The sequence below is a fragment of the Rhinolophus ferrumequinum genome, chromosome 22 (genome assembly GCF_004115265.2).
Source record: "Rhinolophus ferrumequinum isolate MPI-CBG mRhiFer1 chromosome 22, mRhiFer1_v1.p, whole genome shotgun sequence".
Lineage (NCBI taxonomy): Eukaryota > Metazoa > Chordata > Mammalia > Chiroptera > Rhinolophidae > Rhinolophus > Rhinolophus ferrumequinum.
The window spans coordinates 52235387-52256922 of record NC_046305.1 but is presented as its reverse complement, the minus strand read 5'-3'; the positions used below and the strand labels follow the sequence as shown (position 1 = coordinate 52256922).

Below are 21536 nucleotides of genomic sequence, written 5' to 3'. Positions count from 1 at the left end.
GCCTCGGCTTCCGCTCTCCATGTGTGTCCAGAGCTGTAGAATCGACTTGGAATAACAACCCTGTGTGTGTCCTCCGTGTGAGTGTGTAGACATGCATGAGTGAGTTTCCCCGTGCAAACAAGTGTGAGTGTGTGACTGGCTTTGCCTTCCCAATGCACCGGGGGGTTGTAAGTTCTGGAAAGACGGGACCCAGGCTTTGTGCGTCTTCCCGCTACACTCAGAGCACTTGCTGTGTGGCAAAGACTGTGCAGCCCAGAGAACCAGAGCGCCCCGGCTCTGCCTCTCAGCTCTGCCACCTACAAGCTGTTATTACCGTCAGCAAGTAACGAAGGTCTCAGACCCCCAGCCCCCAACTCCAATGGGACCAGCAGCGCCTGCTTCAACAGGGCGACGTCCGTGTGTGTCAGTGCTTGGCGCTCCCTGTCAGTCAGGTCCCTGCCCTGTGAGGGTTTCCTCAGCTGGTCACCCCCAGTTCTTGCCTCCAGGGAGCAAGGGCTGCCTCAGGAAGACGCAGCTGACTGTGTAAACCCACAGGCTTGAGAACGACTGTGGGCCAGAGGCGGCCAGGCCGGCCTCAAGAGCAGCATCCATTGTGGGCAGGTGTTATGGGAGGGAAAGTTCTAGAAGCAAAGGGCAACCACCAAATGGGGTGATTATCCCCTAGACGAAAGCTTGTTTCTCCCTGAAGTCCCACTCAGACCCTTTATTCTCCTTTATTGGTCCTTGTCCCCCAAGTGGACCCTTTTGTGTCACTAAGCATCTGGAGCCCGTGTCCTCAAGCTGGTGGGAATAAGCAGAGGGTAGCACCTGCAAGCTTGCTGCTTTGTCAGAACCTGGAGAATAATAATAAAGATAGTAGCTAGCACTAACCGCACACTTATCATGGGTCATGCTATCCTTACTATTTATTTGTCTTGTCCCCTTTAAGCCCCCAGAGGCAAGTATCATTCTTCCCACGGTACAGATGAGAAAAGTGAGACTTAGAAAAGTTTCTTGTATGTCATTCTCTCCAGGTCACACAGCAAAAGACGGGTAGTTCTGGGATCCAAACCCAGCATGACGGGCACAAAAGAAAAATCAGCAGGGTGGTCCACACACAGCCCCCGGAGCACACATGCTAATTATGGTAATTAGTGGAGGAGAAAACCAAATGAAGCCCCGAGGTGCAAAAGTAAACCTGGTATTAAGCTGCTGAGAGCGGGAGGGTGAGGAAAGGGGAGGAGAAGACAACGTAGGGGGTGGGGTAAGAGAGGAGCCGGTTGGAGACTGTGCTGAGTGAGATGTCTGCCTGTCGGGAAAGCTTAAAACTTCTCATCCTTTTCAGGGAGTTCGGTTAAGGTGTATGTAACTTTGCCGTGCTTTTTATACATCACACTTAGGACTGTTGACTGCAACTTCCCAGGGAAATGTTTGCTTGACATAGGTCACGAGACTGGAGCCATCCTCCAGCGTTCTGTGGGGTTGAGCCGGTGTGGGTGGCTGCACAGGCCACGCTGTCTAACCGCCATGGGTGGGGGCACGCCTGGCACTCATGGCACTGGCTCCTGCTGTACCCAGCTCTGGCATGCGCTCCTCCCCGCCTGGCCAAATCCCACTGTCCTTCCACTCTGACTCCCATCTTCTCCAGGCGTTGCTCCCTGGACAGACATTTCTGGGAGCCCTATAATGACAGAGGTGGCCAAGTTCTTCTTCCTTCCTCCCTCGGCAGCCCTCCTTGGCCTCTCTCTGTCTCCTCTGGACTCTGAGGTCCTGCACTGCCCAGCCATCCCTCAGACAGATGCCACCTTGCCTGATGGTTCTGTGTAATCTCTGGGGTGTCAGCTCAGTCTTCTCTGGGGGCGGTTAGACCACGAGGTCCAGAGCCCTGCGCTGTGGTTCTGAGTATTTCACAGCACGCGTCACATTTGGAGCAAGCGGGATAGGGAGGAGCTTCCTGAGGGTGCACTGACGGACGGATGGGTGGGATAGATGGATTGGCCATGGGTAGATGCCGGCTGGCTGGAGCACAGCTCAGAGGTATTGAAGAAGGTCTGATGGAGCAGGGAGTGCCCAGACAGCCAGGGATGCCACCCTGAAAGCTTCAGTCTTTCGCTAACTCTGCATTCTCCAGGCTATGGGACATATGTGGGGATAATCTAGACTTTTGGTTCGTGTTCTTTTCCCCTCTGGCTCCTGCTGGCTTTCAGGGACTCCCCTGGAGCCCAAAGTCATGGCAGGGGAGGCAGGGGTAGGAGAAGAGGTTCAAATACCACAATTTGTAGATTGTTTTATACGACAAGGGTTTGGTGGCGAGGGATGGGGGTGGGTGGACGGAGGGTAGCTACAGAGAGTAGCTGTTTGGATTACCTACGGGTCGGAACTATCTGGTTAACTCAATTCCCCCAAGGGATGTCAGAAATTGAAAATAGGAGGGTGGTGGGGGAAAACTCGCCCAGGAGAATCCCCAACTGGAGAAAAATGGGGGCTGTGATTTTGCTGCAATATTGACAGTGGATATCTGTGTGTTGGGTGTACAATGTTTGCATAAGCTGTCTCCTAAATTACGCATTTGGCTAGGCTGAAGCAATTTTGCTTTTTTTTTTTTTTTTAAGACCCGATCCGCAACTCCTTTTGACCCATAAGCCCTTGGGGTGTTCTCTGAATTACAATATTTGCCTCAGCCCTTCTCCTTTACCGTATGGCTCTTGGCTGGGGGTTTCCTCTTTCCACGCCTATAGGGCGGCTGTCTTTTCCTTGAAGACATTCTCGAGCTGGGCACCATCTTCCCCTGCTTTCAGGCGGCGTTCACACTCTCCGTGGATTTGGGACAGTTTCTGTGCTGCAGAAGCGCCTGACTCTCCTTCCCTGGGCAGGACCACGGTCAGTGTCCCCAGCTCCGAGGGGCGTCCGTCGCTGCCTTCTCCTGTCCCTGCACCCAGGCGCCCCGCTTTCCTGGGGCTCGGGGTTCAGGAGCGAAACACAAAATCTGCAGGGATGGAAAATTGTCAAACAGCAAGATAATCAGACTGAGACGTTGGTGCCAGAGGAATTATGTTTAATTGTTTAGGAAACAGGCGCGGAAATGAAGGGTGATAGGGAAGGGTGTCCAGACATGCTCCCAGGTTTCCATGAAGCCGACAGGCGATGTAGGTACATGTCGGCAAGATGATGAGACAGTTTAGAAGCAGATCCTTGTCTGAGGTGGAAACTGCAGCTGCTAATTAGTGACAGGGAGAGATGATGGAAACCGCCGTCCTGGGGCTGCCTTGTCCCAAGGAGTGTGTCTGCATCCAGAAGCCGGATGAGCGGTGAGTGCCGCTGACAGCTGTCCGTCTGAGGGAGGGGTGGGCTTCCTGCTCTGTTTTCCCTGGGGGCTTGGCCTCTGGTCACGTGTCCAGGCTTCTTTCTACTTGGACTTCTTGCATGCAGCTGGAAGCTGGCAAACCTGCTTGGTCTGCTGGGGTGGGGGGCAGCACGGCTGGGGTGGGGGGCAGCACGGCTGGGGTGGGGGGCAGCACTGCTGAGGTGGGGGGCAGCACTGCTGGGGTGGGGGGCAGCACTGCTGAGGTGGGGGGCAGCACTGCTGGGGTGGGGGGCAGCACGGCTGGGGTGGGGGGCAGCACTGCTGAGGTGGGGGGCAGCACTGCTGGGGTGGAGGGCAGCACTGCTGAGGTGGGGGGCAGCATTGCTGAGGTGGGGGGCAGCACTGCTTGGGTGGGGGGCAGCATGGCTGGGGTGGGGGGCAGCACTGCTTGGGTGGGGGGCAGCACTGTTTCATCTTCTGCTGAGACATTCTGAGCGGGATGTGCAACTGGAAGCAGAAAGACACAGAAGTGAGGAGCCCCGAAGTCATGGGGAGACTCTGGGACCAGGCGAACCTTGGCCACGTTCACGTCCCGCTCTGTTTTCACCTTGCCCCCTGATCACTTTGCTAATTTCACGTGGGTGTCCACGTGTGCGTGGGTGCGGGTGTGAATGTGTGTGCGTGAGTATAAACTGTAGCTAAATGTTTGTAAGCCATTTTAACTCTTCCCGGGACAAAGAAATAGAAAAGGAAGAAAGGAAGGCATGTTTGCCTCACATAGTCAAAGAGAGATGGACTTTGCTCTTGGCCACTGGGTTTGAGGTTCCTTCTTCCCCACAGAGTTAGTAAGTAACCCGAGACACGGACTACGGCAGAATCACTCCTTGTTTCCGCAGGCCTGTCTTGCCAATTAGCTGACACAGGGAGGGAGGGAGGGGAGAAGGAGAACAGAGAGAGAGGGTGGAAGAAAAGAAAAACACAAGCGAGAGGGACGGGGCAGAGGGTAAGAAGGAAAGACAGGGAGAAAGAGAACCAAAGTCCTACACCATGGAGACAAAGCCCGTGGAATCTGGAACAGGAGCACCTGGACTGAGTTGTGGCCAAACCATGAGCCAGCCGCTGAATTCTGGGCGACGTACTCGACTTTCTGCCCTCACTTCCCTGAGGGTTGTTGTAAGCATTCAATGAGCATGTCAAAGACCAGACCTCCAAATATGTCTGCGTACCGAATGTACGCGTGTGAGTGTGTGTACACACACAGAGTGCCTAGCACGCCACGGGCACTGTTTCAATGTACTAAATACATTTCTGAAAACTGTAAAAGGATGCCAAAAAGCATCTTAGCCGCTCTCTAGAGAAAAGAGGGATCTGGAGATGAAATGGACCTCTTGGTTCAATTCTTAATGACAGTTGAGAACAGCACAGCGCAGAGAGGGAAGTGCCTGTTCTCCAGCCACTTGGTGCAGGTCGGTGGAAGCAGTGGTCCCTGACTCCCAGAGCAGGCCCTCGCCACCGTGTCACTTCATCTTGTCTCTGCTGCTTCCCGCTCCCTGAGGCAGCCTGCTGTCCTCTCTGTCTTTCCCTTAAAGGGCAGCGCTGCAGCCTTCTCTGCTCCATAGCTGGTGCCACCCTCTCCTTCCACAGTGTCCTTCCCAGCACCTGGCAACACTCAACACCCACAGCAGGCCGGCTGGAGCCTCAGGACACTGGCCTCTTAGCAGACCCACCCCCATCTCAGCCCACCTCCCCACACCCTGCTTGGACTTGCAGACTAAGATACCTTGGTCCCAAATGATACGGAAGAGAGAGCTGCCCAAACCACCTGGAGCTCCAGCCTCAGCTCCCAGCCATGTGGGGCAAGGCTGCGAGGAGAGATGCTACTTTGTCACACTTACCCGAGTTCACCGGCGACTGAAGACTGAAGCAAGGAGCGGCCCAGGGGGTTGGGATGCGCCAAGACTGCCCACCTTTTATATCCTCATTGTCGCCCGAGGCCGTGAGCTGGCCGAGGGTTGGGGTGTCCTAATTAGGCCCTAGTCACAGTAGTATCCACCTGTCCTTCCTCAAATTTTAGGTTTTAGTCACCCCCCCAGGGCTGGCTGCCACCCTGTTGGCATGGCGGGCCCGGCCCTGGCCCCTCCTCCCGTCACTTTACGAGGTCTGACTGCTTTGGATTTCCAAACCCACTCGTGACTTTTGACTTAGGACCTTGGCATCTGGGATGGTCCCAAGTGAGCATTCAGGGCAGTGCTGGGTGTGGGGGGTGTGAGGGCAGTGTCCTGGGATGTCCTGGGTGGCAGACAGCAGTGAGTGGGCTGGGTGGGTACCATCGGGCATGGCTGGAAGGGAAACCTAACCACCCAGGCGGCGAAGGGCTCTCTGCGAAGCCCGTTCAACTCAGCAGCTATGACCTGGATTAACCGAGGCCCAGAGCCACGCAGCCTGTTCTGCTGGGAAGGAGCTTTGGTTTTTCTGCCTATTATTACCATTTCCCGGAAAATAAGACCTAGCCGGACCATCAGCTCTTATAAAAAATAATATAAGACCCAGTCTTATTTTACTATAATATAAGACTGGGTATAATATAATATAATATCATATAATAATACCAGGTCTTATATTAATTTTTGCTCCAAAAGACGCATTGGAGCTGGTGGTCCGGCTGCGTCTTATTTTCGGGGAAACACGGTATTTAAGCAATAAATGGCGTCTGCAACCCTCTGTCCTGCCGGCTCTAGAGAAAACCATTAGGTGCCATTAAAAGAAGCTGGGTGGTTACGGTAGACAGCACTTATTTCTCTCTTTACATATGTATAGGTCACCTGGACTCCAGCTGTTTCTGGAGAAATAATTAGCATAAGTGGAGGGAGTGGAGTAACTATGAAGCCTGAGGGAGTCACCTGGGCTGGGTCCTGGGTCCTGAGTGCTGCTATCCCCAGTCCTGATTCGGTCCCTCCATTCCTCTCAGAGATTCCAGGACAAAGAGGGACGGTCCCCGCTTAGATGCTCTCCATAACTGACAAAAGACGAAACGTGGCTCTAAAAATATCCGCAAGTGGCGTTCGGGGGCGGGGCTCTCTGGCCTTCCCCAGCTGGGTGGCCTTGGGCACTGGGTGCCTTTGACCCTCGGTTGCCTCATCTCCTAAAGGGGACACCGACAGCGTGTCAGTAGTAAGGTGAAAATGGACAGCACGTGTGAAGTATGTGAATAGTGTTTGGCGCATAGCGTAAGTACTCAGCCACTGTTGGGGGACCCATGGAGCTGGGCTCTGATACTCGGGCGAGACGCACTCTTAGAAATATGCAATAGGGATGTAGCTGCTAAATTTGAAGGCAAGTAGAGCCACTTGCCATCCAGTGTCACGAGACCTTGCCTGAGATGTTGGCTGACAGAAATGAAATAGGCAAGCTGGTGCTGAGGATGGCACGTTTAAAATTTCAGACATGGAATTTTGCCATTGCGCTACTGAAAGCCTTACAGTTTCCCATGACCTTGGATGGCATGCTGCAAACACTAGGAGACACGGGCTTGGAAGTCAGTGGTCTCATACTTAAACCATGGTCCTGACTTGCCAGGATCACAGGCTGGACGTGGGCAAGTAACTGAAGGAGAGCCAGAGGCGTGGAGGTCTCCCAGGAGGAGACTCCCTCGGACCTGGTATCCCTCTCACAGAAGGCACCCCAGAGGGCTGCGGAAAGGGGTTTCTGATGGCCGAGAAGAAAGGCTGTGTGGGGGTAGTTATGCTGTGAGGACCAGTGATTCCTCAGAAGGAGTTAGGGACAGTGAGCACGACAGACAGACCGTCACTGTTCTCAAAGCAACAGGGCAGAGTGGCTCCAGTGTGGCAAACCTGCCTCCGCGAGCTGGGCCGGCGAGTGGGACGGGGGAGAAAAGTGGTCACGTCCTCTTATCCTCCTACGTCCAATGCTTACAGCTATTTTTCAATTCTTTGACGTGGGTTAACTGAAAAACATCAAACCCGCACGACCCTGGCGTGTGGCCTGTATGGCCTGGCTCGAGACAGTATGGGACATGAGCTAACTCCCGAGGTTTGGGTGTGAAATCTGCCATCTTTTCTCGCACGAGCCTCAGACCCCCAGAGCAGGCTTTTTGTGGTTCTTGAGTCCGCTGCCTGAGGGACACACTGCTTCTACCACCAGAGGACAGAAAAGAAATGGGTAATCTAGAAGCCGCCAAAAAGACCAAACGCTCACCCTGGGCATTTGGGTGATATCATTCACTGGCTTTCATTCGCATTGCCCTGTCTCTTTCTCTTTCTCCAACCCTCTGTCTCTCTTGTACACACACGCACACACACACACGCACACACACACACGCACACACACACACACGCACACGCACACACACACACGTACACACACACTCACATTCACATATGCACACAGAGCCCCAAGTGTTTATGGGACCATAAGGCCAGGTCTCAGTAAAGCTGCTGGGATGGAAGGTGGTATTTTCTACCAACTTCCAAAACATATGCACATACCACCCACCCACCTCCCATGGGTCCCTATCTGCCAGGTGTATGGTCCCCACTTCCTTTGCATGGTTCCTGTGCCCAAGGTTCCTTTGGCTCCCGAGGACATTTTTTTCCTCTTCAGGTTTTTGTTGGTGTTCATCTCATCCTCATTTCACTGGCACGAATATGAACGTGACAGTGGGGACGAGGTGTGTGCATTGCCGGAAGGAGGTGGGAGGGGGCCGTACCCCCCAGCATGCCTCCGGCTTGCAAACACCCACCTGCTCGCTTGGTTTCTAGTTCTAGGCACCTGTTGGCCCATCTGGCCTGCGAAGGAGCAGGACTGAGCCAGGTAGAAGCGCACGGGCTGAGCTTGGCAGGGAGCTAGGCAGTCACCCAGTGTACAGGAAGCAGACACCACGGCGGGTACGCTGGGGACAGGGGAGCTGAGTGACACACAGGCCCAGAGCTCAAGGAGCGTGTGACCTTCTGAAGGAGATAAAGCCAGGCCCCTGTGACGCGGCAGAGGAAGTGGAGCTGGGAGGCAGACACGGTGACTCAGGACCTGAGGAGGGGGCACGGGACAGGGTGACACAGGCGCTCCCAGGAGTGCTCACCCCTGGGCTGGGCTGGTGTTGACAGCTAAGCATCAGAGAGGACAGGAGCAGCGCTGAGACTGGGGCTGGAGCACACTTCGGGCTCAGAGTCAGAGCTCAATAAATGAAATGGATGAGGACGTTCCGGGCCAGGGAATGTGGGCTGAGAAAACACTGGAAGTGGGGAAACACTGTGTGTGTTTTGAGGGGAAAAAAAGGCCAACCTGGCCATCGGATGATCGGTGGTAAGAGGCAGAGGTCTGTGGAAGCAGGCTCAGGAGCCAGGATGGTTCTGGAGCTGGAACTGAAGTGTACAAGGAGACGGGGCTTTGGCCCTAATCCGTGCCCAGGGAACCCTTCGTGGTACACTGTCTATTTTTAACAATGTGATGGACTCACATAGGGAGGCAGAAAGGCTTTGGCTTATATTTGGAAGGCCTGGGTATGCTCCTGGCTCTGACAACGATTATCTGTGTGCTTTTGGACCACTGGCTTCTCCTCCCTGGGGGCTCAGATTTTCTCCTTTGTAAAACATGATAATCCCTAAGGCCCTTTCCAGGTGTAAACACGTTATGATTTTTCTAGAGGGAAGGGGGAGCCAAAGGAGGGACATGACTGAAAGAGTGTGTTTGGAGACTAGTTTGGCAGCACCTCGCACAGGGAGGGGGAAGGGGGAGGCAGGGTGATCAGCTGGGAGAGAAGAAATGATAAAGCCCTGGCCTAAGGTAGCAGCAATAGACGTGGAAAGGGATGGGTATGTTTAAGAATGATCTTGCTTCTTTGCAGCATTAGTCACAGCAGCCAAGATATGGAAGCAACTGGAGTGCCCACCAATAGACGATTGGATAAAGAAGAGGTGGGACATATATACAGTGGGATATTACTCGGCCATAAAGTGAATGAAACCTTACCATTTGCAACAACCTGGATGGACCTAGAGGGTATTATGCTCAGTGAAATAAGTCAGACAGAGAAAGACAAATACCCTATGATCTCACTTATATGCGGAATCTGAAAAACAAAATGGACGAACAAATAAAACAGAAACAGATTCAAAGATTCAGAGAACAAATTGGTGGTTGCCAGAGGGAAAAGGGGTGAGGAGATGGATAAAAAAGGGAAAGGGGTAGATTAAGACGTACAGACTTCCAGCTGTAAAATAAGTCAGTCACGGGGATGTAATGTATCCCACAGGGAATACAGCCAGTAATATCGTAATAACTATGGACGGTGACAAACGGTTGTAGAGTTAGGGTGGTGAGCAGATCGTAAGGTATATAAATGTTGAATTGCTATGTTGTACACCTGAAACTAATATAATATTGTGTGTCACCTATAATTAAAAATAAATTAAAAAATAAAATAGAAATAGAAAAGTCCCATGACAAAACCCTCCCGATGTAACCGAATACCCACTTGTAGGAAAGCCGTGTAGTACATTGAAACAAACGATCTTGAACGAAGAATTCACAGGCCTGGAGGATTGAGCGGATGAAGGGAGCAGTCAAAGGCGCCCCATGATTCTAAGTCACAAGGATGAGGGATGAGGATTCAGGGCTGAGGGCCGGGAGGAGGGAAAAGAAAGGCGTATTGTGTTTGCACACGTGTGCCTGGACCAGCAGGATGCCCAGGGAGCTGCACTGGGCAGGGGGCAGCAGTAGCGTGGGGACTGATCAGGAGATGGAAGGAGGGAGATCTCTTCTGTGGGGGCCAAGCGTGTGCTGAGCTCTGGGAAAGGAGCGCAGCAGCCAAACTCCGGGTCCCCGAGGGCCAGCCCTCCTTCTCAGTCGCAGAACTTCGTCAGGGCACAGCAAGCATCTAGACTAACAGGTGCCAGAGCTGGAAGGAGCCAGGTACTCAGAAAAAACATTCCCAGTTCCCGGTCCAAAGACTGTCAACAGTCAGTGACATTCTCAACAAGCCCGTGAGAGAGGGGAATGGTACCATATTTGGTTGGTATAAGGTTGCTGACTTTTATTTCTCTGGAAGGTCTTACGCTTTTGTTTGTTTGTTGAGACGACGCTCTTTCCAGAGCTGTTGGTTTTAAAATGAGCTTTCGTTACTGAAAGGGATAGTAATCATAAAAGGTCTTTGCCCTTACTTGTCAAAATAAAAAGTTGGCCCTCTTTACTGATTGCCTTGGTTTTTTTTTTCTTTTTTCTTTTAAGATTTTCATTTCAGTGGAATCCCCAAACCTGGGTGCCATTAACGTGTTGTGTCCGGCCTTCACTAGCAAATATGGAAAAGGTGAGGTGGAAAAAGGAAGTGACTTCCGTGAGGTCACACTTTATAAAATGTTAGAGGGAGAACTTGAACTCTGGATACCTGACCCAAAACTAAACCCAATCCAGACAAACAAACAAAACCAGATGAAACAGGAATTTGGCTGATGTTAAAAGCTCAGCAGGAAAGTCTCCTCTCCTCCCTCCGGTGCCCCCTACCCCGCCCCACCACACACACACACACACACACACACACACACACACACGCAAAGCCATGCCTTTGCAGTGATGGCAGGACCGGGGTGGTGGCACCCACACCCACCCCTTCTTCTCCCAGACTCTCCGGGACCCTGGGCAAGGCTCTGGCCTGCCCCTCTCCTGGGGAGACGTGCTGTGGCCTGCACTGTGACCTCACTGAGACAGAACCCATTCTCTCTTGCCCTTAGCCAGCCTCTCAGATCAGAGAGGATTAATGCCTGCTGTCTGTCCCCTTCCCGACTCTTAGGAAGCCCCAGCTGTGAGCAGGAAGTCACCCTCCAGGCCCCCACAGCTGGCTCCTCAGCCACCTGGCTTTTCCATGGCAGAACCAGTGGTGTCACCGTCATGAAAGGGATGTCCTGGGATACTTGCCACCCCAGGGGACTAAGGCTTAACTCTGTCCTGCATGGCCCCAAGATGCGGGATGAGGTCCCTAAAAGGTCGAGGATCCACAGTGATCTGCCTCCAGGCTCCTGGTCTCCGTCGGTGATCTCACCCCTGGGCTCCCCACGACCACCTTCACACGGACGGCTTGCAAACCCGTCTTTCCAGCCAGGCCTTTCCCTGGTGCTTCAGCCCCCTGGGGCAGGCAGCTGCCCCCTCAGTATCTCCATCCGGATGTCTCACAGGCACGTTGGTCTCAACGTGCCCAGCACCGAACGGCCCGTCCCTCCCGCAGCTCACGCCCCATTTCAGTGAACAGCACTACCACCTGCCACCGACAGAGCCAGCAGATCCCACGAGAAACCCGGCACCACCTCGAACTGCCTGCCCCAATGTACCAAGTCCCACCGATCGCTCCCCGAGCTGTGTGACGCACACCACACATGAAGGATGGCACTTTAGGAAGACCCGGCCTGGTCTGGCCTTCATCAGCTGCCACCTTGATGGCAGGACATATAAATAGATATGTATATATACACATATAGATACAAATATATAGAAATATGTTTATATATGTCCATACAAATGTACATAAACATACCTACAAATATACATACAATCTGTATATATAGATATACTCCAGTTTTAAATATATATATATATATATACACACACACATATATATACATACATGTGCATATATTTATATCGTTGTATCTATTTGTCTATGTTTTCTTTTTTCCTGAACATACATATACTGGGGGTGCCAAAAAAATGTATACAAGTGGACACTTTGGTCAACATTGCTCAGGCAGTAGTTCGCCATCATCAGAAGTGTCTGGACGCTGATGGGAACCACTTTGAGCACCTCTTGTCATTGCAGACGTCAAACGTGACGTGTAGTCATCTTTTGTTGTTGGTATATATTGAGGATTACAATTTTAATACAGTTTTCCTTTCTTAAAATGTGTATACATTTTTTGGCACCCTCTGTATGTCTGTGTATCTGTATATGTTAAAACAGAGAGAGAGAGACAGAGAGAGAGAGAGAGAGAGAGAGAGAGGCATCTGGATGAATATGCATGAAAATGTATCCAGGAATTCTTTGCGCTGTTCTTGACGCTTTTCTGTAGGTCTGAAATTATGTCCAAATAAACAATTTTTACATAGACATACTTTAAATGTAAATGAGCCCATGCCATTCTCCTACATAGAATTCCTTGAAGGGCCCTCATTCCTGCTCCCTACAGAAAAGAATCTAAATTCGGATATGGTGGCCCCACCCCCCCTGGCTCCGTCTCACCTCCCTGGTTTGTGTTGCTGCCCCCTCAACAGGGACTTGCTCGTGGTTCCTGGTACATAACCTACTGCTTGTCATTGCTGAGTCTTTGCTCACAGGGTCTTTCTGACAGGAATCCGCGATACCCATCTGTCCCTTTCTGGATGAGTCAGGGGAAGGAGTTAAACATAAAATAGTGGAAGGAGCTAGACGAGCTTCCCATTCCTCAGCAAGCTTTTCCCTCTCGATGTTTGTGATTGGTTCCCCTGGTCCTGAGTCCAGACACAAGAATTTCTGAGGAGCAGCCTGTGATCTAAGTGAGTTAGAGACAGGGGCAGAGAAGTTGAGGATTGTCTTTGGTGAGACCAAGGTCTCCCAATGGGAGCCCTGGAGCTTTGGTCTTATCTCTAGTCACTCAGGGAGAGGACAGTTGTCATCTCGTCTGGCCCTGCTCCGCTCCTGATTCTCTTGGAGGACACAACTAACCCCCCAGCGAGTTCCCTCTAAGTGCATCAGGTAAATTAAGCCGAAGGCCAGAGGCTCAATGTGCACACACCTGCGAGTGCAGAGCTGGCGCAGGGGTAAGAGGCAGATAAGACACACCTTTCCTCTTCCCAGAAGTCTTTAAAAAAGTATTTATGAGACATCCCACTCCCCAGGCAAGAGGACATTCTGCTCAGCTCCAGTGACTGCAGGGGGAAGGGCATTGCCTGCAGAAAACCTGGGTCCATAGGATGTGACCTCTGCTTGGACATTCTTTGACTCCAGGAGGGACAAACTGAGCTGGAGATTTCTGTTCCCACAGTAGGATTCTGGAGGGCCACACAGGCTCTTGAAGATTTAGATTTTGTGAAGATTAAAGGGAAGATACGATAAGTGCTTACAAACCATCTTCTTCCTTTTTGTCTTTTTGTGTTGTTCAGAATTGGGCAAACGGGCAAATGAGCTAAACTAAACTTACCGGAAGAGAACAGGAAGGCTAAGTTGGTCTCCTTATTAAATAACCGAGCCATGGAAGAGGGGAAGAGAAACAAGGGCATACACACACTGAGTGTCTGGGTGTCGGTAGAGTTTGTATGCAATTTGAGAAAGGAAGGGAGTTGTTTTGTTTGTTTTTTGCATGGCGCAATTTCTGTCTGTGTGACATCTAGTCTATCCATCTAATTATATCCAGAAATGGTGGTGAGAGATGTGATTTTAAAAAAAATTTGGTCTGAGTGTTAATGGAAACCTCCCTTGACATTCTTTGACCTGAAGTAAAATATTTAATTGCTTTTTGAGGTATTTCTTGGATGGGATAGCTCTCCAGGCCACAGAACTGTCCGATTATATACAGCTTTCAGAAAGATTGCGTTACAAATGTAACGTAAAATGTTCCAAAGTCGGCCTAACCCATTGTAGCTACAGATAAATGGAAATCTGTAAATCTATCACTGTGTAGCTATGTGAAATGCATCCTTACAATGTTAAAATGCAGGCTTGCTCCTTGGTTCTCAACAAACGTATAGAGAAATGCATTAAATAAGCAGTTTGAAATATAGTACCATTTAAGGTAGGAAAGAATCGGGCCCCCAACCACTTGTGGACATGAGACAAGGCGACCTCACAAAGCATGGAAGAGGGGATCCCAAGTGTGGGTCCTGGGAGCCTCAAGCCTCTGGCTTCTGGCTACCTTCCTTCTGCTCTCAGCGGTGAGGCTGGGCCCGCCCGCCTGCCTGCTCCTTTTCCATGCACACCCTTCAGCTGGGATAATCCCCGCGAGTGGGTGTGTGGAACCCAGACAGGCAGGTAGGTGTCTTGTTTGCTTCAGGGTAGAGAGATCCGACTTTGTGCCTGGAATCCTGAAGTCATGCCAACTATCAGCTTTCCAAGGTTGCATATTAGCAAGCTCGAATGAATGTGGAGCAATAAATATTTGCTGAATGAGTGGTCCGACCAGAAGGTGATGAGAGGCTGAGCTGAGGGAGATGGCCATGTAGGGTGAAGCTTTTCACCCTCTGTCCGAAAAGAGGTGCGTGCGTACACACACACACACACACACCCTAACCCCCCACATGCATACTTGTAGACTTAGGTGTGTGAAGATCTTCTGTGTTTATGGATATGTCTGTTTCTCTTCAAGAAAGGGTATATATAGAATGGCATCCTCATGATGCGATTCCCAGCTTTGCGTCTCTGGGGTCCTCCTTTTGTGGTAAGGCTGCTTGGGAGTTTGTCCTCACAGCCCTTGAGCCATGCATGGGTGTGGTCTATGCTGGGGCGTGGTCTGTGCCTGGGCGTGGTCTACACAGGGGTGTGGTCTGTGCGGGGGCGTGGTCTATGCAGGGATGTGGTCTTGGATGACAACGGCGTTGAGTAGCTGTTTGCATGGTAAGATCACCTCAGGACTGTAGGGAAGGGGTGGCGTGGAAGTAGAGACCTCACGCAGGCACACCTTAAACATACATTCACTCAACATTTAGTGAGCACCTACTGTGTTCCAGGCTCTGAGGATTCAGAGATAAATAAGAGAGAGTTTTTACCCTGTAAGTCCTCAGAATGAATTTTAATGTAAAATGTTCCAAAGATGGTCAGTGCTTCAGGAGAGTTATCTGGAGTCTGTCGTAGCAGGTTGAGTAGGACATAAACCAGCCAGGAGGCGTGTGAAGGCTTCCTGGAGGAGGTAAGCTCTGCTCGGTATTGTCTCCTCAGCGAGATGAGGTCAAGGGCCCCCTCCCTTTTCTCCTAGAGGTTTCCTGATGGGAGATAACTTTACCCATCCACCTGGTTCAGAGACGTCTTCCCTCCTCACCCCTCCATCCTACCGGAAAGCACATTTTTGTTGTCAATTTTTGTTTTAAATTTAGCCAAGAAGAAACCAGCCTTTAGTAAGGCAGCAGTGGTACACTTCCAATGCCAAATGTACGTCTCTTTGCCTTGTATGGTACGTCACGGCTTTTTGGAAAAGTGCCTCTATTCTAAAAGTAAGTTCTTTGTCCGTCTGAGCAGCTTTGACCTTGTTCGACCATACACTCCCTCTTGAGGTCGTGAGGAGAGGCTCACATACCAAGCGGCCTCTTGTCAAAGGGAATCTTCTCTCCTTCTCCCGGCAGAGGTGTCATCTCAGACCAGCCCTACTGCACTTATGAATTTGGCCTTCAGCCAGGCCTCCCACTCTGTCTCTCCGAGGTCCTGGCTGCTCTGGGCCACCCCTGCCATTCAGGAAGAGTCACTGGGGCTGATGGGTTCTGCCTTTCCATGTGGGTTGGAAATCACACGTATTTCATTTTCAGCCGCCTCATGCGTATAACAGGGGACTTCAAGGAGAACCCAGTGAGAAGAACACAGAACACGGTATCAGGGCCAGCTGGTATTTCCATGTTATCTCTCTGCTTCCCACACTGCCGCCACACTGAGTCACTCGCTCCACTCACACCCACGGAGTTTCCTTATCTATGTCTTCACTCAGGTTGTCCCATGGGGACTCTGCTCCATACCCTTTAGGGAGCCACCCTTGGCACTCATTCTTCAAAGCCCAGATCATATGCTGTGTCCTCCAGGAAGGTGCTGGAAGAGTCCACTAACCCCGTGTGAGATTCCCCTCTGCTGAGTCCCCAAAGCTTCTGCTTGAACATGACTTCTAGATTCAGACATATCTGGGTTTGAATGACTAGCTGAGTGACCTTGGGGACATGACTTGTCCGCTCTTAACCTCAGGCTCCTTGTGTCTAAGGTGAGGAGGAAAATTGCACTTACATCACAGCGTCATTGTGCTGGGCAGATGAGATCAGGCGTGGAAAGCCGTCAACACTGTGACTGACCTATGGCCAATACCCAATAAATGGCGACGGCTATTGTTGGTAGTGTCATCTGGGCATTGGCTTACGCCTCTGCTCCCTGAATCGTCCAGGGCACAAACTGTTCGATTCATCACCATTTTCTTGGAGCCTGGACACCGCCCAAGCCTGGCGTTTTGGAAATTCCTTGGGTGGAGCCTCTCTCCCAGTCCTGCACTTCTGCATCCTGACACTAGAGGGCAGCAAGAGGCCATAGCCGCTCTGGGAGCTGGACCCGCGGTCCCGGACGCTCCTCCTGCTGGCGAGTCTGGACAGCGGGGCGCCACCCAGTGCAGAGTCTTCTTGCTGGAATTGTACTCTCATTCCTTCCTGCTAGGAAAATTCCCAAGTCACCTAAGCCAAGAGCCAGTCATTGCAGCCTTTGGGGAAGGCTTCCTCCCTCTCGACAGACAGTTTGCTTTAGCTGATTGGTGAATTAAAATCAGCCAGGCATTCCTGGTACTTATCATGTGCTTAAATAGTACTTGACTGTGTTTCATATTTTCAGGATTCAATGTTCGAGAATGCAAAATGCTTTGAGCAATGCCTGGCACGTAAGAAAGAAATCAAGCCTATTGTAATGGGCCGATTAGGGAAGTGAATAAAAAGCAACAAGGAGAACAGAGAGCTTCTGACATCCTGCGTGAGGTGGGTGGATTGGGGGTGCACTGACAGAGGATGAGGGAAACCGGCTTGAAGCCCATTGCAATAGTTTGGGTGAGAAATGACCTCAGGCCAAGCTTGGGAGGTGTGGGCAGGGGTAGCAGGGACTCCATCACTGGTGGGGGTAGGGAAGAAGAGAAGAGGAGCGAGGAATGAGACGCGTGTCTCTGGCTTAGGTGAATGGGCAGGAGGTGGTATCCTGATCCAGGAGAGAGAACACCTAAGGAGGGAACATAGGAGTGTTGCTGGATGTGGGTGGCAGGAGGGAGGCTCGGTGCCATTCGGACCTTCGGTGGCCGGAAGTCTCAATAGCCATGTCTCTGACAGGTGCTTGTGCCTGTGGTAAAATAGCTTTGGGGAACTGGAGACAACCCGCCTGAGATGATGTGGTTACATAGTGGAAGGCAGGTGATCCCTGGGACAGAGAGAGCCCCACGTCCTGAAGTGAGTGATGGCAGTCAGGGAGGGTGCCGGCTGCAGTGACCTTGGGTCTGTATTTCTCCAGCCTGTCCAGCGTTTGGCTTCCATGATTCCAGCTGGCCCAACCTTTACTTCCTTTAGTGACACTGTCACCGTCCCCAGCGGAGACCGTGCCAGGAGTCTCTCCTCTCCCCACCATGCCCAATTCTGCTTCTACTGCTTCCCTAAAGCCCCCCTTACCCAGGTAGGCAGTCCATGAGACTCTTGAAAGCCACGAGGACATTCTACAGAGAGAAAACCCAGGAAGGGACCAGACCCAGAGGGAGCCCCCACGCCCTCTCTGTCCCCTTGGCCATGGGCTAGGATTGGGCTTGGCGTGTGTGGAAAGCAGAGCTGGACTGAGATGGAGAGATCCTCTTCCCCCAACCGAAATGCCTCACCCCCCTCATGACTGGCAAGTGTTTGGTGTTGGTTTTGCTTCGTTTTTAGAAGCTGTGACCGGTATTGGATGGTTTTGGGAGCAGACGAAGAGGGATGGAGATGTCTGTCCCCCTTTGGGAGTTAGTCTGTCCCCCTTTGGGAGTTAGCCGAGAGCCAGTTGCAACCACTGACACACAGACAGGTTTTCGTGTGGCAAGATAGGTGCCAAGACTCAGAACACAGACCCCAGGACTTGAGGGTTTATTCTCTGTGATTGTACACTCACAGCGTCAGCCGTAATACTGGGGATATTCTCTGTGATTGTACACTCACAGCGTCAGCCGTAATACTGGGGATATTCTCTGTGATTGTACACTCACAGCGTCAGCCGTAATACTGGGGATATTCTCTGTGATTGTACACTCACAGCGTCAGCCGTAATACTGGGGATATTCTCTGCGATTGTACACTCACAGCGTCAGCCGTAATACTGGGGATATTCTCTGTGATTGTACACTCACAGCGTCAGCCGTAATACTGGGGATATTCTCTGCGATTGTACACTCACAGCGTCAGCCGTAATACTGGGGATATTCTCTGTGATTGTACACTCACAGCGTCAGCCGTAATACTGGGGATATTCTCTGCGATTGTACACTCACAGCGTCAGCCGTAATACTGGGGATATTCTCTGTGATTGTACACTCACAGCGTCAGCCGTAATACTGGGGATATTCTCTGCGATTGTACACTCACAGCGTCAGCCGTAATACTGGGGATATTCTCTGTGATTGTACACTCACAGCGTCAGCCGTAATACTGGGGATATTCTCTGCGATTGTACACTCACAGCGTCAGCCGTAATACTGGGGATATTCTCTGCGATTGTACACTCACAGCGTCAGCCGTAATACTGGGGATATTCTCTGTGATTGTACACTCACAGCGTCAGCCGTAATACTGGGGATATTCTCTGCGATTGTACACTCACAGCGTCAGCCGTAATACTGGGGATATTCTCTGCGATTGTACACTCACAGCGTCAGCCGTAATACTGGGGATATTCTCTGCGATTGTACACTCACAGCGTCAGCCGTAATACTGGGGATATTCTCTGCGATTGTACACTCACAGCGTCAGCCGTAATACTGGGGATATTCTCTGTGATTGTACACTCACAGCGTCAGCCGTAATACTGGGGATATTCTCTGTGATTGTACACTCACAGCGTCAGCCGTAATACTGGGGATATTCTCTGTGATTGTACACTCACAGCGTCAGCCGTAATACTGGGGATATTCTCTGTGATTGTACACTCACAGCGTCAGCCGTAATACTGGGGATATTCTCTGTGATTGTACACTCACAGCGTCAGCCGTAATACTGGGGATATTCTCTGTGATTGTACACTCACAGCGTCAGCCGTAATACTGGGGATATTCTCTGCGATTGTACACTCACAGCGTCAGCCGTAATACTGGGGACGAAGTCAGCGGTACTGCAGCAGCTGTCCTCAGGCACTGGCGCTGGCCACTTGAGGTTAGAACTGGGCTCATCAGGAGTAAGTGCTGGGCAATACTGACCCCACCCCTGGCTGTACCACAAAGACATGCAGAAGGTCAAGGTCAGGCAGCTTCACAGATGAAGTGGGCCGCCCAGGCTGGGCACCTGAGCTAAGCGAGGCCACTGGCTCTCTCTTCACTCTGTGGGATGGCCTGAGGGCCTCTGGGACACTTGGGGTAGTTACTTATGTTTGGGGGGCCACTGCACCTCCTGCTTCTGCTGCTGCTGCTCTGTGGGGGGCAAGACTTCTCCTTTCAGTGTCTGGACTGGGTGGGTCTCTTGGACCTGGCCAGGAGCTGGAACAAAAGTAGGTGGATCCAGCTTCCCCTCCTGCTGCTCCAGGGGCTCTAGCAGCTGCTTTTCCTTCTTCTCCAGTTGCTCACCTCCCTTTGCCAGCTCTCCATCCAGCTGCTGGTCCAAGAGCTTCTTCTTCTCTTCCAGCTGACCCTTTAGCTCCCTTTGTGTTTTCTCCTCCTCCAGCTGCTTCTCCAAGCTTTCTGCTTCCTGATGGTCCTCATGCTCATCCTGTTGCTGCTGCTGCAGTTCCTGTTCCTGTCGCTCCTGCTGCTGCTGTTCCAGATGCTGTTCCGGGTGCACTTCCTGTTCCTGTGACTCTTGCAGCTGGTGCTGTTCCAGATGCACTTCCTGTTCCTGTGACTCTTGTGGCTTCTGCTGTTCCAGATGCTGTTCCAGGTGCACTTTCTGTTCCTGTGACTCTTGTGGCTTCTGCTGTTCCAGATGCTGTTCCAGGTGCACTTCCTGTTCCTGTAAATCTTGTGGCTTCTGCTGTTCCAGATGTTGTTCCAGGTACACTTCCTGTTCCTGTGACTCTTGTGGCTGCTGCTGTTCCAGATGCTGTTCCAGGTGCACTTCCTGTTCCTGTGACTCTTGTGGCTGCTGCTGTTCCAGATAAAGTTCCTGCTGCTGTGGCTTACAGTCTTGCTTGGACTCTCCCTTCACAGGAGTTGTGTATTTCTCCTCGTGCACCAAGGGGACCTCCCCTGGGATTCCGGAGGGCACCTTCTGGCATGGGACCGGCAGTGGAGTTGTCTGCTTCACGTGCTCCTCCTGGTGGGTATCAGCAGGAGGAGAAACAGGCTTGAGGGGCTCCTGACTGAGGGCAGGGGGCAGGGTGACTGGCAGAGTGTGTTGTTGGGACATCTTGGAAGCTGCTTTAGGTCAACCTGAAAAACAGGAGGGGTCAGAGGGGTGGCTGAAGAGAGGAAATAGCTGAGTCCCCACGAATCTGCCAGTTTCTCGGCACCCCCTTTTCCCCTGGGGTGGGGCACTCCCACCCAACTCCAGCTATCGTTCCCCAGAAGGAGCAGAGAGTGAGTGTAGGATTGGGGAGGCGGGGAGGCCCTCCTGGGGGCCTCCTTCCCTGCAATAGGTCTACGCCTCCTGTTTGGTTTCTTCCCTGTCTCTGCCCTCACTCCTGACTTCCGCTGACCAAGGAGGAGAGCAGAGTTCTGGGATTCTCTCTCTCTCTGTCTCTCTCTGTCTCTCTCTGTCTCTCTCTGTCTCTCTCTCTCTCTCTCTCTTTCTTTCTCTCTCTCTCTCTCACACACACACACACACACACACACACACACACACACACACACACACTCTAAAATATGGTCCTGAGAAGAGATGGGAGGGGAGGTCTTGCTGCCTGCTCTGTATTTCCATACTGTGGCACAGTGACCCTCCTAGAACAGGGACCCCAGCTGAACCCAGCCCACGACCACCCCGGGAGGCCACCCCAGTCTGGTCTGCTGGAGGCCCCGGTCCTCCCCCGCCTCTGCCAGCTTCCACTCACCAGGCTCAGAAGAAGGATGGCTGGAAAGGCTTCTAGTGGAATGCTGAGCCGAGCAGGGCCGAGGTCACCCTTTATACCGCTCCCCAGCCTGGCCACCTTCCCAGGTCGAAGGAGATGGACTGGTTTCACCACCCAAGTGGGCCAACTTCCCCCAGCCCCTCCCTGACTCATCACAGACGCCTGCAGCAGAAAACCCCTCAGGGCCCCTTTTCACAGAGACATACCCCTCCTACCTGGCCAGAGGCTCTGGGGCCTCAGCCATTTCTGTCTTACTCGTGGGAGCTGGGCTGCAGCTTGGGAACCGGGGCCCCTTTTCCTATTGTTTTGTGACCTCAGCCAAGCATCTCCGAATCT

General features: G+C 52.0%; 1 protein-coding gene across 1 annotated transcript; it reads right to left on the bottom strand.

Moving 5' to 3' along the window:
* Window positions 1–19561: 19561 nt before the first annotated feature.
* On the bottom strand, window positions 19562–21216 carry IVL (involucrin). The gene is made up of 2 exons (XM_033091939.1): window positions 21183–21216; window positions 19562–20565 (listed from the first exon to the last, which is right to left on the bottom strand). Exon 2 carries the CDS (start codon window positions 20540–20542, stop codon window positions 19562–19564), a length of 981 nt encoding a protein of 326 aa, XP_032947830.1. The 5' UTR covers window positions 20543–20565; window positions 21183–21216.
* Window positions 21217–21536: the final 320 nt, after the last annotated feature.

What these genes read in the sequence shown, in the direction of transcription:
- IVL (XM_033091939.1), bottom strand. Translation starts at nt 20,542, where the DNA reads ATGTCCCAACAACACACTCTGCCAGTCACCCTGCCCCCTGCCCTCAGT.